General features: G+C 46.4%; 1 protein-coding gene across 2 annotated transcripts in view; it reads right to left on the bottom strand.

The window, feature by feature from the left end:
* The window catches only part of PCSK6 (proprotein convertase subtilisin/kexin type 6), a 157,804-nt gene that overhangs the window by 22,634 nt on the left and 117,548 nt on the right, over window positions 1-17,622 (bottom strand). The window contains exons 14-16 of one of the 2 annotated variants that reach the window (XM_021940917.2): window positions 5,573-5,752; window positions 5,371-5,409; window positions 93-195 (exon numbers count right to left, since the gene is read on the bottom strand). In XM_021940917.2, coding sequence (XP_021796609.1) covers window positions 93-195; window positions 5,371-5,409; window positions 5,573-5,752 — 322 coding nt within the window. The remainder of the gene's footprint in view (window positions 1-92; window positions 196-5,370; window positions 5,410-5,572; window positions 5,753-17,622) is intronic. The other variant, XM_031668291.1, reaches the window with a different exon arrangement.

The raw sequence follows: 17,622 nt of genomic DNA, 5'->3' as shown, positions 1-17,622 counted from the left end.
CCTAACTGGGGCATCAGGACATGGAGGGACTAAAGATACAACTGGAAAGAACCACTGAGTGGTGAGCCACAGGGCTCTGGGACATGCGTTACCTGCTGGTCTTAACGCTCCCCAGGCTGAAGTGGATGCAGTTCAAGCACTGGTCTGCATTGGGGCCATCACAGCCTTTGTCACCACACTCCGGATGGCACACACCTTAAAGAAACAAGCATTGCCTTTCATCCAGAGAGATGCCTTCTCCATCTACTGCAGTCCCACGGATCCCCATGTCAGGATATTGCAGCTTGGTAGAAGCTCCCAGGCCCCGCTGGGGCTGGACGGCCAGATGACAAGGCAGGAGCAGCTGTCCCCATGGGTAACAGGTGCAGCTGAGCCTCGCTGGGCTCCAGTGTCAGAGTCTGAGCACTCTAGACAGGGATGGCATGAGAAGGAGCGAAACATCCAGGGCTGGATGTGCTGCCCGGAGCAGGGAGGAGATGGGACTTATGAGAGCCTGGAGGGGTAACGGGGAGGGAGAGGCTGGAACAGCTCTGTTTCATTTACTCACTTGCACCAGTCATGATGCTGGGACCAGCCAGCACCTTTGACTTCCACGTGGAGGACAGAGCAACACAAGAGGGGGTGCTGAGTGTCAGGAGAACTGCTGGCAAGCTGATAAGCCAGGAGGAATTAGGTAGGACTCTCCCCTCCCGCCACCTACTCCACTGCGGTGGGAATGGGGATGGATCACCGCATACTCAGGACCTCCTGGTGGGTCTGTTGCTGGGCAGGTCTGGGGTGGGGCAGGGACAGAGCCTGACAGTGTGTCCTAGGGTTGGGGGACTGCTGTTTTCTGTGCCGAGGGCTGAGCCCCTTTCAGAACATCCCCTTTAGACTTTCCTCGGAGCCCTCGGTGGGAGGGCAGCTGTGTCCTCCCTCAAGTTCCCAGGGGTACCCAGTTTCTCACTCTGGAGGCTGGTTTGTTGTTGGAAAAACAACTGAGAACTGCAGGGGAGCTGAGTAGACACCAGCAAACCTCACCCTCTAGGTCCTTCCCAGGTATCCCAGAGGTGAACCCAGTGTTAAAGGTCTACCCCTCAGGCGGGGCCGGGGCACGCTGCAGGGGTCCTCCCCAAGCTGGTCTGCAGGAGTGATGCCTGAAGCCAGAACTGGGGTGGACTCCCATCTACTGCCCACCTGTCCCTCCTACGCTGAGGAAATGGCCCAGGGGACCCCAACAGCTCTGAGACACAGGGACTAAGTGGGGCATGTGAAGGCTTTCGAGTTATTAGAAGAAAAACCGCCTCCTCTGAGGTATGAGTTATCCGAGGGGATGGGGAGTGAGCTCAGGAGTAAAAGCCTAGTTAGTTGCTGGCCACCTTCATTTGGTGGGGACTTGAGGAAAAGACCAAAGTCCTCATTCTCTGCTGCCCACAGTGGAGTTCTGCTGGGGCACACAAAGCCCTCTTCATTTGTCTTGAAGTCTCCAGACCTTTCCAGTGTTAGACCCAGTGAAGTTGGCTTCCCTTCCTGAAGGCTCTCTGGTGTTGATATTTCCCTAGTTTTCACTGGGTGGGGGGCCTCGCCTGTCCCAGTTCCCACTGTGAACCCCTTTCGGAGCTGTGTGTATCCATGAGGACACTCTAGACGCCGTTCCTGGGCGGTGCTGACACCCTGGGTTCCAGATGCCGCCCACCATTTCTAAAACTCATTGCTAAGCCCCTCCCCCCAGCTCCAGAGGGTTTACTATAGTTTGGATCAATTCCTATCTAATTGGATTCTTTGCCCACCCCATCCTGGGTCATCTATGGGGACAGCCTCCGAAATCCTCACTTCTTGCACCATTGCTTTAAATTACCCATTGAGCCCAAAACTCCAGCTCAGCCACTGGGCTCTTGCCTTCCCACCCTCGTAGCTGACCCAGCGAGGGCGGGGCTGTCGTGGTGACTTAAGGACTTCTCTCCCGCCTTTTCCTGCAGCGCTTCTCCCTGAGGAGGCAGCAGGTCTGTCTTGCTTGATAAAGTGAACAATTTCCTTCATCTTAAGAAGATGAGGGCATGGGTGGGACAGGGAGGCAGCAGACCAATCTTCTCACTTTCCAGACACAGGGAATGGGAGATGGGCGGGCAGGGCTTTGTTCAGTGTGTTCACTGCTAGATTCCCAGCATTAGACACAGAGTAGGTGCTCAATCACTATTTGCTGAGTGGATGAGAGGAGGGTGGCTAGCAACAGGGAAAGTATAGATGTCCTCATCATCTCCAGACAGAATGTTCTAGGATGTCCTCGGAGGAGGACAGCCTTGGGGAGGGCCCTGGAGCAGTGCTCTCAGCTGCTGGTCAGGGTTATGGACTTCACACATCCCCACCCCTGCTCCTGGGTCTGTCTGCAGTGGAAAGCTTATTCAATAATTTTGCACGGAGCCCCAAGCAAGGCTGGGGGCTATTCAACAGAGCTGCAGAGCCCCCACACTGCATCAAGGTCACTCACAGGTCAGGTGAAGACAATGCCCATTCAAGGGCCCAGATGCCTAGATAAATATCTGTAAACAAACCTTCCCAGTATGGCTCTCTACTTGAATTGTGTTTAAAAGCCAAATATCCAGATTCATCTCTCCCATGAAGTGTCCTTAAATTAAATCCACCTGACTGTCCATGTTGTCCCAATCACTCCACCGCCTAAGCGTGTTCTGGTACAGCTGTAGTTCATTCTCTGGGCGAGCATGTTGTGTTGTAATTTGTACTTATGTCTGCTTTTCCTCTCGCCTCAATTAGCGTGAAAGTTCCTCCAAGCCCCACTGCCTTCTTGTGTCACTTCCCATAACTCCTAGCAGGGGTCTCTTTATACATGGGGGGCTCCGTTCATGTGCTGAACAGCCTGGCTAGCGGCTGATGCCCCTCTAGATGGGCTTAGACTGACACGGGTTTATTTGAAAACTCCACCTTCAATCCTTTGTGGAGCAAATCCAGGATTTAAAAAAAATACGCAAGCAAATAAATGTTAGAAAGCAACTTGGGAGTTCTCCACGGGCTTTGCCATTGCGTGCTTGGACCAACTGCCGAAGGACAGGAGGGTTTGGCATCACCATCTTTCTCACCATTCACGCCATCTAAGAATAGCACACTGGAACCTCACTGGAGCAGTATCAGACCCGAGAGGAATGCAAGAGTTGAGTTGGTTAATTGCAGACAAGAGGTGCCCACAAGAATAAGAGCATACTGAGTACAAGTCAGGTTTCCTTCCTGACTGCTGTGTGCCCTGAGCAAGTAACCTAAGGCTTCTGGGCCTCTGCTTGAGCCTGTCGAGTAAGCACGGATGTGCTAAGCCTATGAGCACACATGGTCCTGCTCCAGACATCACCCTCATCCTGTGAATTGGCTCCTGTACCTGTGGAGCCGTCCTGGAATCCCGTCTTCCAGATAACACCACATGGGCTTTCGGCTTCCCTTGCAGTCCTATGTGGGTGACCACAGTGTCCTGAGCTGATCTCAGCCCACTCAGTTCCCTTTGCTCAACAATGGCTTCTTTCCTGAGGCCCAGTCTTCCCTGTGTTCCCGTGCCAGTACTGTCCTGGCCTCCAAGCCACTCTCTTGTGGGAACCCAAGCCCTTCCCTGCCTCCTGCCCCCATCCTCGCTGGTTTCAATATCTGCCAGATCTCTAAGCCCACGCTGCCTGCAGGCACCTAAGAGTGGTTGCTACAGTTGCAGATCCCCAGGCATCCCACACCTGCTGAATCCCAGTCTCTGGGCGGGGCCAGCCCAGGGTCTGCTCTCAACCCAGCACCCTGCGGAGTCCCTGGGGTGGCCTCCACCCGCACTTTGGCCACCAGACGGCTCTGGCCTAGCAGGCTAGCTGTCATCACAAAATTGTCCACCTTCAGAACCACAGCACTGACGTCTTCCTTGTGCCCCATGCTGCCCACTGCAGCTGCTGCCCTTTCTCCCAGCCAGATGCTCTGGTCCCCCAACCTTCCTCTCCAGGGGCCATCTTGCTTGCTGCTGTCCTGGGACCCTGGCCATTTGCAAGTACTCCCTAGGCTTCCCTCATCCCCCTCGCTCACCTCCTCTATTTCTTGGCAAATGCTCTCTTGCCCAAAGGGTCCAGGTGCAGCCTCCACTGGCCTGGGCCCATCACTCCCAATGCACCATGCCCAAGGCCAGCTCCGGACACCTCATCCCATATTCACCTGACCTTGCTTTGGACTCTAATGTGGCTCCTCCTCCTCCTTTGGCTTCCACACTTTGGCACCGTCCAGTTCTCACCTCCTCTGTCACTCTGTCCTGGTGTCTGAAGAGGCTCTCCTGCTATCTCTGGTCTGCCCATCCCACTCACCCCTGAGACTTCAGGGGGCTTCCCTGAGAGCCAGGAACGCATCTCCTTCCCATGGAGACCCCCTCTCTCCATCTAAGCCCTGCTCAGTAGACTGCTGGACTGCAGAATGGTATTACAGTGAGGTTCCATTGTGCAAGGCTGAAGTCAGTAGCAGATTTTAAGAAAAAAATCAGTTCTTTATTAATAATTACTGAATCTTGCCACAGTTTATAAATCACAGGGGGAAACAGAGCAGATTAGTGCATACATAATTCAATGCTCTATTTTAAAAGAACAGTAGAAGAAATTTAAAATGTAATCGACCATAATTTATACTTGATATGTATTGGTGGAATTCTCCATTTTGTTATTTTTCACAGAAGATACTAGATAACTTAAAGCATCAATGTTCTTAGATATCACCCATCATTTATCATTTAGCTGTAGTATTTAGCTAAGGAAAATACGTCCAACCAGAAACACCTCTTCTCGCACAAATTGCTACAGGATGGCTCAGAGGAGAAGAACATCTTCTAGTCTAACATACGAATAAAAGCCATGCCCAGTTCAGTGGCTGGAGCCTCTCTGGGCAGCTGTGGCTTTTGGCTGCCTTGTGGAATGAACTGGTGTCTCCAAACCAGGGCCCACCTTGGCAATGGGATAATTGGAGAAAAAGGATTCATGCAGGGCCTTTTTAGATGCCGTAAGATTTTCAAGGCATCTGTGTAGCATCAGCATCTGTTGACATCATCTCTTGAGATCCTCTCTGGGTCTTTAACCCAAGGCCTCCAGGCTGGTCAGGATCTCTGCCACAAGCTCCTTTCCCAGCTGTGCTCTTTGAACCCAACTTTCCTGGGTCCTTGGGAGTACTGTGTCCTTCCCACATCCTGACCTCAAGGACTGAAAGTGGATGGACTTGAGGGAGTCAGGAGGCTGTGAGATGGGGGCCTTTGAGGAAAGGGGGTGCTCCTGGAAGTGGCTAATTTACCAGGGGGCAATACTCCATTCTGGTTGGGCATATAGACCCTGCTTTCCCAGCTGGGAAGATTGGAGAATACTTACTGGTTTGAAGCATACTTACTGGTCTGTAAAATATTAGCAGAGCCTGGGGTGGAATGAGCTGTGTGAGTGCAAATTGCCATGATTATTATGACTCCCAGACAAGAGAAGACACACAACCATCAGCCCCACCTTTGCCAGGAGCAGCCCCACATTTTCAGAGCTACTCTGGACAATCAAAGCTCGTGGAAGCTGGCCGTCTCCTCTTGCTTCAGGTTCATTACCTGTGTAATCTTCCTCATCTTCAGGAACTTCCATCTGGGAGGGTGACAGGGCGGCCTTGGGTGGCTCCAGCTCTGGGGCCGAGAGCTCCAGCATCCGTGAGCGGGACTGATGGGCACTGAAGGTGTGGTACGGGTGCTCCGCTGTGCCATACAATATGAGGCTCCATTCTTTCAACTTCCCTGGAAGGCACCAAACCCACAGAGTCACCTGCCTGTGCCAAGACCTCTGTCACTCACAGAAATAAGCCAGATGCTGCCTGGTTCCTCCCCTGATAGCTGGGCTCTGGCCTGCTACCTTCACTTCCTGGTTACTTGACGGCCAGGTGTGCTCCTATTGCCCAGGCCACATGCTGCTTTCCCCCGGCATCTCATTCCTGCAAGCCAGTGCCCCTCTATTCCTGTTCTATGGAGCTGCCCTCTGCTTCCTCCTGTCCCTGCTGGGATGGAGGTCAGCCGGGCTGGACTCTCCACTGTCCTGGAGGCTGTCCTCTGCCTTGCTGATCTCACTGAGCCTCCCTCCATGCTGCCTCCCCGATAACTAGCAGCAGCCACCTTCCCCTCTTGGGATATCCGGTGGGCAGATCTGGGGCCAGGCCTGGCTATGAATCTTCCAAATGTGATAACTGGGTTGCATGCAGAAACCCTGCTGTTTGGATCCTTCATCCTAGATCATAGGAAGACTCGGTCTTGGGCTCTCTCCTCCACAGCTAGCCCAGGACAGTGAGGGATGTTCTAGGGGATAGCAGTGCTGGTAAAAACCCAAATGTCTGCAGAAGCTGGGTGGAGGGAGAATATCTTTGAAAGCAGGGGGATGAGTAGACAGACACCAGGCTCCATGGGGGCCATGAGAGACAGACAGGCACAGAAAACACAGGGCTGACAAGAGAGCTCCCAGCCAACATGGGGGCAGCAGGGGTCCCACTCCACGGATGGCTCCATGGGGAGTGACGGTCCATGCAGTTATCTGTTCTCAGGTATCAAGCAAAGTGAAAATCCTGGTAGCAACTTCCAGGTGAATTCCTGATGTTATAAAACACATTATAAACAGTCTCCAATTTATGACAGTTTGACTTACAATTTTTTGACTTTACAATGGTGTGGAAGCAAGGTGCATTCAGCACACTCCTAGACTTAATGATGGGGCTATGTTGGGATGAATCCACCATAAGCTGAAAATATCATTGAAGTAAGTCAACTGACAATTGTAAGTCAAAGAGCATCTATACAAGTAATTAATGCATATCTGCCAGCCAGCTCTGCTGCTGGCTAGTTGTTTAAGCTGCCTCCTCCTCCGCCTCCTCCTCCTACTCCTCCTTCTTCTTCTTCCCACAGCATCCCCAGAATTCAGAGCAGGGTAACTGTTTAGAAGGTCATCACCCCACATAGTTGAGGGGGCCAGGGGCCAGTGTGACCTGCCCAAGGACAGCTGCTCACGCTGACGGGGCTCCCGGATGCCCCAGCCTCTCAGTGTTTGTTTCTAACTGGATTGGCTCAATAGGAAACACATGTTCAGCTGTGAACCCCCTCAGTGGGCCCTCATGACTGTCTCCTGTGACCCAAGCTGGGGACAGGGCCATTGCTGGTTCAATGTCTCTGTTGGCTGAAAAATCCCTGCTTCCTCTTCCTTTCCTGCCACGGGGTTTCTTGGCAATCAGAATGGTTTCAGGGAGGAAAAAATACTGCTCTGATTCTTTGGTGTTGACTGTGTTTTCTCAACACTTACCTCTGCCCGTGCTCACTGCTCCACCCACTGGCTCTGATGGCAGCCCGTGTGTCTTTACATACCTGCCTATGCACTGTTTCTGCAATGTGGGCCCCTCTGTCAGTACAACTTTACCTTTTGTTCCAATTCTGGAAATCTCTCAGTGTTTCTAAATTCCAGAACAGGAGCTCCTGCTCATCCTCATACCATAAGCTCCTAGGCTGTATCCACACCTTCCTGGGTGGGTGGGCAGGCAGGTGAAAGACAGGCAGGACTGGCCCCGCTGGTGCGATTCGAAATGAGGTTCAACATTGACCCATTTATACAGTGTGGCATGTGGCAGCCCTGTCTCATTTTAACCATAGCCCCAACTGGCTAAGTACTAGGTTCTAAAAGGCTGGAGCCTCCACACTGCCCCAAGTCAGATTCTGTATTGCCCAAGCCTCCCTTGGCCTGGCCAGGGCTGGCAGAGGTAAGCAAGGCCCTTCTACATGAAACAGCATCCCCAGCACAGCATTTCTAGCATGCGGTCTTCCACAGGGCTCGGTTCATTTAGACACACAGCAGCTCCCCTCCCTAACACAGTTCCTAACCTAGCCTATGTGTGTGGTGCCCCCCTCCCTAACACAGTTCCTAACCTAGCCTGTGTGTGTGGTGATAGCAACACAGGAAGTTGTTCTCACTGCTGCAGGTGCAGAAAACAAGCCCTGGTGAGGAACCTCTGACTCTCCTCAACTCCTTAGGATCCAATTATAGCCATATTCCAACCACAAAGGAATCCAAGCACTTTAACTACCAAGTGGTGAACTGCGATTACAGTGGGGGTGTAATGATGGTAGGACAGGGACCAAGGGCTCTAGAGGCTATAATTTGAGTTGAAGTTTATTTCAACTATAGAGGATGTCTCCAAACACACACACAGAAGGCCTGGTCACTAACACTGAACTTTTATTTTCAGATATAGTTTTGGTAGGACAAACAAGAGGGGCTGCTTACACTCAGGGTCAGTGATGTGCACTGTGTGGAAAAAGAGAGCAGCAAGAATTCCCAGGGAACCAGCAGACAGGCAGCTTCGTGGGAAGGGAGAGAGGGCTCGACTGGAATGGAAGAGAGACTTCATTTTTATTGCATTCTCTGTTTGACTTTATGTAAGTATGTATGTATTTGGATAGGGTCTCACTCTGTTGCCCAGGCTGGAGTACAGCGGCACGATCATGGCTCACTGTAGCCCCAACCTCCCAGGCTCAAGCCATCCTCCCACTGCAGCATCCCAGGTGGCTACGACTACAGGTGTGCACCACCATACCCGTCTAATTTTTGTATTTTTGGTAGAGAAGGAGTTTCACTATATTTCCCAGGCTAGTCTCAAACTCCTGAGCTCAAGCGATCCTCCCACATTGGCCTCTCAAAGTGTAGGATTTACTGGTGTGAGTCATGCCCAGCCTGTTTGACTTTTTGTTAAAACCACAGCATATATTACCTGTTCATATATACACATTAAAACTTTTTAAAAAGTTTAATGTTTAAAAATCTATGAATAAAGTGGTTGTATGTTCAAAAAACCCCATTAAAAAGCAGTAGTACTCAGGGTTTTGATTTTTGTTTTTGAATACGTAATATACAAGGATGGCTCAGAAATCCAGAAGTATAAAAGTGCATATGACGAAGTCTCCCTCCCCATGGGCAACGTTGGTTCCCCATTTCTTGTGTATCATTTCTGAAGCATTTTATTCTTATTCAGGCAAATATGAATGTATGTTTCCCCCATCCTCTTTGGTAACACACCTGCTAGCACTTTCTGCACCTTGAGTTTTCCATTAACAGTGTATCTTGATCCTTCCATGGCAGCACGGGATAGATATAGTGTTGTTTACTTAAACAATCCCCTACTAATGGACATTTAGGTTGTACAAACTGTGGCAATTATAGTCATGTATAGCTTAACCATGGGGATACCACCTGAGAAATGCAGGTGATTTTGTTGTTGTGTGAATACCACAGAGTGTGCTTACACAAACCTAGATGGTACACCTGCTCCACACCTAGGCTATAGGGTACAGCCTGATGCTCCCAGGCCACAAACCTGTGCAGGATGGTACTGTACTGAATACTGTAGGCAACCGTAACACAACGATAAGCGTTTGTGTACCTAAACATATCTAAACAGAAAAAGGGTATAGTAAAAATATGACATTAGAATCTTATGCAATGGCTATTGCATAGGGGGTCTGCCATTGATGGAAATGTCATTTTGCAGCATGTGACAACACAAATAGTGCTGTATCCTTGTTCAAACAGGGAGCAACTACTTGAGGTGAGCAGAGCAAGGGCCCTGGAACAACAGGGTCTGGATCCTGGCTTTGCCCCTACTAGCAATGTGACCCTTGGGCAAATTACTTCATCTCTGTTCTTTAGTTTCCTCATTTGTAATGTGGGGATAATAATAATGTCTCCAAATGTCTACCTCACGGGGTTGTTTTGGAGATTAAATGACTTAATGATGATAAAGCACTTAGACTAGAGACTGACACACAGGAGCTGTCCATTAAGGGAAATCTACTGCACATGTCATTTCAGCTGTGTGCATGTGTACCTGTAGGCTACATGACTAGTGGTAAAACTGGGTGTCAAAAGGAATGGGCTCCTTTGCAGCCTGGAGCTATGGCTTACATTGTCAATCTGATAACTCAGAAAGGTTAACGTCGCATTTCTCTCATTATGTGAGAAACTGAGCATCCTTTTCATACAATTAAGAGCAAGACAAATTTCTGATTTGATAAAATTAAAAGTAATTTACAAACTTGGAAATTTACCAAAGACATTTGCTAGGAACAAGGGATGAGACGTCTAAGACGCATAGAAGCAGATCTTAGCTGCATTCGTAGCAAGGGTCAGTAGAATGAAGTGGTGTTTTGCTCACACATGGTTTGTATTTTTGTTCTTTCTCTCTATCTGCAAGATATTCATGAGAGCCTATGAGGAGCCAGGCAATGAGCTAACAACTTGCAGATCTGAGAGCTGGGAGCTCCAAAAAAGACAGCAGGGAAGAAGCAGTGGGCCCCAAAGCAACCCCTTCCTACATGTGCCTCCAAAAGAGACATTTCCTTTCCTAATAGGTGCGATTTGTGACACTTGACCTAAGGTTAAGGTTTAGACAATGGTAATTTTGGAGACATTTATCTCTCTGTTTTTTTTTTTTTTTTTTTTTTTTTTTTTTTTAGATGGCGTCTCGTTCTGTTGCCAGGCTAGAGTGCAGTGGTGTGATCTCAGCTGACTGCAACCTCCGCCTCCCGGGTTCAAGTGATTCTCCTGCCTCAGCCTCCCGAGTAGCTGCAACTACAGGTGCCCGCCACCACGCCTGGCTAATTTTTTGTATATTTAGTAGAGGTGGGGTTTCAGAATGTTGGCCAGGATGGTCTTTATCTCTTGATCTTTTGATCTGTGGGCCTCCCAAAGTGCTGGGATTACAGGTGTGAGCCACTGCACTCAGCCTATCTCCCTTTTCTAGTACTTAAATGCTTTTTCGCTTCCTCAACCAAGGGAGTCACTTTGGTTTTCCTGCCTTGGGAAGACGCAAAAATAAGAATTCCATACCTATGGCATAAAGTGTATGGCATAAATTTGAAGTGTGGTTCTTTTTTAAAATTATTTTTTTCCCTAGTTAGAATAAAAATTATTAAATGTTGAGATATTTAAAGAAAAAATAAAAATAAATCACCTATAACTCTTTTGTCATATTTCCTCCTGGGCCGTTTCCTATGCATGTGTATTTCTCGTGTAGTTGAAAACACACAGTACCCTGTTTTCTCTTTCTTTTCCCACTTAGCATGATATCATGTTAATCGCATTCGGCGTCATTTATTTTCTTGTTCATTGTTTTCTCTCCCTTCAGCCTAGAAGTATCACAGGGGCAGGGAACATGTCTCTCTTGTTTGGTGCATTAGTTTCAGTGTGTAGCAAGTTTTGGGCACATAGTAGGTACTCAATAAATGCTTGCTGAATGAATAAATCCATTAAAACATTTTTTTTTTGACAACAAAATACTTCACCCCGTGAACGTGACCATTTGTTTAACAACCTCTTATGACAGGTTATGACAAAACGTTTAGTCCAGTTCCCTTTTTTGAAATACATAAATCTGCCATAAATACTACTTGATGGAGTCTGGATTACTTTTTCCCAATAGAATCCCCAACGTGGAACCACTAGGTCAGGTGACAACACTGTTAATGTCTTATCTTGAACTGTATGTCTATCATGAACCGTAATGCCAACTTATGTCTAACATGAACTGTAATGCCACATGATCCCTCCACAGTGTTTGGTGTCCCATGAGGCTTGACTGCAAAATGGCCAGGTGAGGGACCACAGGCCACCTGGGCAAATTGGTTCCTTTACAAGAATCACCCCCTCTACACCGTCCCTTCTCCAAACCACAGCCCAAGCTTAACTGAGGCAGGAGGGTCAGATGCCGGTGGGTGACTTAGGATAACAGACTTAAGGCAGAGACACACAGGAATGAGCTTCTTGGAGGCTTTAGTTTTCAGGAGGCATCCACTTCCTCTCACCGAGTCCACAGTGTCAGCCGCCCATAGCAGCAGCACATGTGCCAGGGCAGGCTCCCCAGGCCGGCCCTCCACACTCGGTCACCCCCAAGAGGCCACATTCTCCTCGGGAAGATAAGCCACATGGGTGCAGAAGAAGCAAGGAGGAAGAACAGGCAGACGCGTCCAGGGACACCTCAGGCCAGACCAGAGGCAGTCGGATTTTAGAATGTTGGCCCTACTTTCGGCAAACTGCTTACCAAGAATGTATTATTTACTATTCAAGATACTCTACAAGGCTGTTCAAGTTTACTGTCGTACAAACCCAACTAGCACCATGAGTTCCTTACTTTCTAAAGGGAGGGGGTCTTAAAAGATGCCCAGTTGAATTTTTTGCCATCAGATTCCTGAGCCTGTAGAAGAATCACAAATCCACCTGTTTAAACACTTGGGCCAGCACTGCCAGCAGGCTTCCTCCAGATGTCAACAACGAAGGCCAGGGGAATGTCACTGTGACAGGCAGAGGATAATCCACAGCTAATGCCATCTGAGGCTGCCAATAAATGGCTTTATCATCATTCACTATCTTCAATGCAGTATTTCCCCTCAATGAATTAAATTCATAATGAACAAACAGGATTATTCCCATTATGCAATGAAAGAACCAGAATTAAGGGGAGACTATGGTTGAATTTGCCAACAGGAAAGTACCAGCAGTAATGAAGCTTTTCTATGCCTGGCATTTTCAGTTAAGCATTAAAATCCTTGAGAAGGAAATTTATAATCGGAGATAAAGCAAGTAGGGGTGGGGGAAAGTTCTATTAGATTAAGGACTCTGAGCTAATGCTTTTGGATTCCTGGGTTTTCTTGGCTATAAGAGAAGTTATTAACAATATGGAGTTTAATTAATTCTCCCTCTATGTCCCTATACTTAAAATATGCAGGAAGAAATTCCTTAATTGAAACACAGTGAAGTAAAAGAGCCCCAGAAAAATCACGTAAATATGTTTCAGTTTAAAACACCAGTGGAAGTTTTTTCCTTTTGAGATTCAGTGAACTAGCCACCCATGGCTATGTTCAAGTTACAAAGCTTAATGCAGAAGTTTGGGTGGAAGGAATAAAAAAGGCTTACTTCCATCCATTTATAAAAATATACAAAAACACCCCTATAATTCACATACTGAATACTCCTATAATTTACTCCTTAAAAGGGGTGAATTTCACAGTATGTGAATTATATCTCAATGAAGCTATTATTAAAAATACTGTGTAGGGGCCAGGCACAGTAACTCACGCTTGTGATCGCAGAGCTTTGGGAGGCTGATGTGGGAGGATCCCTTGAGGCCAGGAGTTCGAGACCAGCCTGGCAACATAGTGAGACCCCATTTCTACAAAAAATAAAATAGAAAAATTAGCCAGGCGTGGTGGTGTGCCCTTGTAGTCCTATCCACTCAGGAGGCTGAGTTGGGAGGATTGCTACAGCCCAAGAGTTGGAGGCTGCAGTGAGCTGTGATTGCACCACTACATTCCAGCCTGGGTGACAGAGCAAGACCCTATCTCGAAAAATATATATATTATAATTACACATACACACAGTAATTTTTTGTGTATATTACATATATATGTGTACACACACACAGAAATATCAACCTTTACTCAATAGATTTAACATATTATTAAAAGTACACTTTAAGGTCACATTATGCAAGTGAGAGAAAGATAAAAAGGAATTTAGGAATGGCTTGGAAAGGAGGATAAGAAAAAGAGCACATACATGTGTGCTCTCCATGTACACACATCCATGTATGCACATGTACATGTGTGCACAAGGCACCCATAACACGCACACCTGCACACATGTACTTACCTGAGCACACATACATACACACATGAACTCTCAGACCCAGGCTAAGCAAGGGGAGATGGAAGGCTTCCCTGTGCTCCTATAGCCACAAAAACCCTGAAAGATGGTATTTTAAATGCCAGGAAAAGGATCAAAGAATCCTAAACAAATATTCATCCAGGAAAGAATGATCACGTGTGTGTACAATGTACAACACAGCACTTTTCTTAATGGCATCTATAAGGTCATTCTATCTTTTAAGATTTTCCAGCTTTTCCAAAGTAATAAATCAATTGTCTGGAAAGTCAAAAACTCTTACAAGGTTTGTAACAAAGAAAGTAGTCCTTTTTTCACTCCATTCTACCTCCTGGAGTCCCCCTGACTCCCTGCCTCTCTTTAACACTGAGCTAATTTTTCTGGTATTTATCCTTACATTGCTAGATAAAAATACTCACATGTTTTGTCCTGGTTTCTTGATGTTAGACATTGTCTAATGATGTATCACCTAGGAAGCTGAGAATTCAGTTCTCTTACACTATCTTCCACATACTCATGTGCTCCCTCTCCCTCCCCGACCTCCCAATATTCTTCTAACAAAATTCTTACTGGGTCCAATATTTACTGTCTTTCCCCCACCACCCTTTCATTTTCTGGGAGATTTCCTCAAGTTTCTCTTCTAACATATCTACTGAATTTTGAATTTTTGATTTATATTTTTAATTTTAAGGCATTTATGTGCTTCTCCCAATGTTCCTTTTTTATTTTATTTTATTTTATTTTATTTTATTTTATTTTTGAGATGGAGTCACCCAGACTGGAGTGCAGTGGCACAATCTCAGCTCACTGCAACCTCCACCTCCCAGGATCAAGTGATTCTCCCACTTCAGCCTCCTGAGTAGCTGGGATTACAGGTGCCACCACCACACCCAGCTAGTTTTTGTATTTTTAGTAGAGATGTGATTTCGCCATGTTGGCCAGGCTGGTCTTGAACTCCTAACCTCAGGGGATCCACCCACCTCAGACTCCCAAAGTACTAGGATTACAGGTGTGAGCCGCACTGCACCTGGCCAAAAGTGTGTTTTTGTTTGTTTGTTTTTTGAGACGAAGTCTTGCTCTGTCACCAGGCTGGAGTACAGTGGCACAATCTCGGCTCACTGCAACCTCTGCCTCCTGGGTTCAAGCGATTCTCCTGCCTCAGCCTCCCAAGTAGCTGGGATTACAGGTGCCTGCCACCAGGCCCAGCTAATTTTTGTATTTTTAGTAGAGATGGGGTTTCACCATGTTGGCCAGGCTGGTCTTGAACTCTTGACCTCAGGTGATCTGCCCACCTCAGCCTCCCAAAGTGCTGGGATTACAGGCATGAGCCACGGTGCCTGGCCTAAAAATTTGTTTGTTTTTTTTTGAGACGGAGTCTAGCTTTGTTGCCCTGGCTGGAGTGCAGTGGCCGGATCTCAGCTCACTGCAAGCTCCGCCTCCCGGGTTTAGGCCATTCTCCTGCCTCAGCCTCCCAAGTAGCTGGGACTACAGGCGCCCGCCACCTTGCCCGGCTAGTTTTTTGTATTTTTTAGTAGAGACGGGGTTTCACCGTGTTAACCAGGATGGTCTCGATCTCCTGACCTCGTGATCCGCCCGTCTCGGCATCCCAAAGTGCTGGGATTACAGGCTTGAGCCACCGCGCCCGGCCAAAATTTGGTATTTTTAAAGTGCTGGAATAAATACTCCCAACCTAGAATTCTATATCCAGTGAAAATACCATTCAAAAATGGGTTGAAGTAAAGACATATTCAAAGAAAACAAAGCTGAGCAAAGTCATTGCCAGAAGGTCAGCTTGATGAGAAATGGTAAAGGATGTGTTTCAGGCTAAGGGAAATGATACCAGATGAAAATTCAGATCTACAGGAAAGAATAAAGAGCACTAGAAATGGTAAATATGTCAGTAAACACACCAAAGAGTAGCTGTTTTCCTTAATTTATTTAAAAGACAACACCCCTATAATCCCAGCATTTTGGGAGGCCAAGGTGTGTGGGTCACTTGAGGTCAGGAGTTCGAGACCAGTCCGGCCAACATGGCAAAAACCTGTCTCTACTGAAAATACAAAAATTAGCCGGGCATGGTGGTGCGTGCCTATAATCCCAGCTACTTGGGAGGCTGAGGCAGGAGAATTGCTTGAACCCAATAGGTGGAGGCTGCAGTAAGCTGAGATTGCACCACTGTACTCCAGCCTGGGAAACAGAGTAAGACCCTATCTCAAAAAAAAAAAAAAAAAAAAAAAGAAGATTGCTTACAGCAAAAAATAATATCACTGTTTTAAGAAGGAGTTTGTAACAAATACAGAAGTAAAATGTAAAACACCCACCACTACAGCGCAAATGAGGAAGAGCAGGGGGATGGAATTACACTGCTATTAGATCCTTTTATTTGTGAAGTGTAAAGCTGTTCAATATTAATTCTAAGTAAAGTGTAATAAATTAAGGATGCGTATTGTAATCCCTACAGCACCACTCAAAGTACAGCTAAAAAGCTAATAGAGGAAATAAAGTGGAATACTGACAAATATTTGATCAATCTAAAACAAAGCAGGAAAAGAGGAACAGAGTATTTTATCTTTTTAATACTGTTGGATTTAGTTTTCTTGACATTGGGCTTAGAATTTTTGTATTTATGTTCTTGAGTGAGATTGGCTGAAAATTCTCCATTCTCATATGTGCTGTTGGGATTTGGTATCAAGAATACACTGGCTTTAGCTGGGCATGGTGGCTCATGCCTGTAATCCCAGCACTTTGGGAAGCTAAAGCGGGTGGATCTTCTGAGGTTGGGAGTTGGAGACTAGCCTCGCCAGCATGGCAAAAACCCATCTCTACTAAAAGTACAAAAATTAGCTGGGCGTGGTGGCGTGTGCCTGTAATCCTAGCTCCTTGGGAGACTGAGGCAGGAGAATTGTTTGAATCTGGGAGGCAGAAGTTGCAGTGGGCTGAGATCGCACCACTGCATTCCAGCCTCGGCAACAGAGTGAGACTCCGTCTCCAAAAAACAAACAAACAAACAAACAACACTGGCTTCATTAAACGAAGCGGGGACTGTTTCCCTCTTTTTCTACTGTCTAGAAGAATTTATGGAACATTGATGTTATTTCTTCCATTTAAGTGTTTGGCAGAATTTGCTGGCAAATTGCTGTGGCCTTGAGTTTTCTTTTAAATTATAGAATCAATTTCTTTAATAGGACAATTTTAAATTTATGTAAACTTCTGTCAGTTTTGTTAAGTTGTATTTTTTCTTGGAATGTGTTCATTTAAAATTCCTTTGTCACATAATTTTAATGTACACAGGATCTATAATCATGTTCTTTTCATTCCTGAAATCATATAGTTTCAGTTTTTTCCTTGGTCTACTTACAAGTTTATCAATTTTATTAGTTTCGTTCAAGAACCAGCTTATGGCTTTTTAATTTTCTCTACATATGTTTGTTTTCTATTTTGTTAATTTCTGTTATTTTAAAAATTCCTTCTTTCTTCATTCTTTATGTTGTTGGTCTTTTTCTATCATCTTAAGTTGGATGCTTAGCACATTAATTTTCAGATTTTCCCTTTCTGATATACGCAATTACGGCCATAAAGTTGTCTAACTACTATTTTAGCTGTATCTTCCTTATTTGAATATGTAGTATTTTTATTATCCAGTTTTAAACATTTTCTAATACAAATTATGTTTTTTTTCTTTTAACACATGAATTATTTAGAAGTATTTTTCAATTTTCAAATGTATGGAAGCTTTCTAATTATCTTTTTGATTTTGATTTCTAACTTAAGTGTAATGTCAGAGAACAGTCAGAGAACAGGGTTTACATGCTACCAATCCTTGGAAATACATTGAAGCCTGCCAAATGGCTCAACATGTGGCCAATTTTCATACATCTTCCATCTGTGTTTGAAAAGTTGGTGTACTGGCTGGGTGCGGTGGCTC

Source organism: Papio anubis, chromosome 7 (genome assembly GCF_008728515.1).
Source record: "Papio anubis isolate 15944 chromosome 7, Panubis1.0, whole genome shotgun sequence".
Classification (NCBI taxonomy): domain Eukaryota; kingdom Metazoa; phylum Chordata; class Mammalia; order Primates; family Cercopithecidae; genus Papio; species Papio anubis.
The sequence above is the reverse complement of the archived record's forward strand: the minus strand, read 5'-3'. Positions and strand labels throughout refer to the sequence as shown.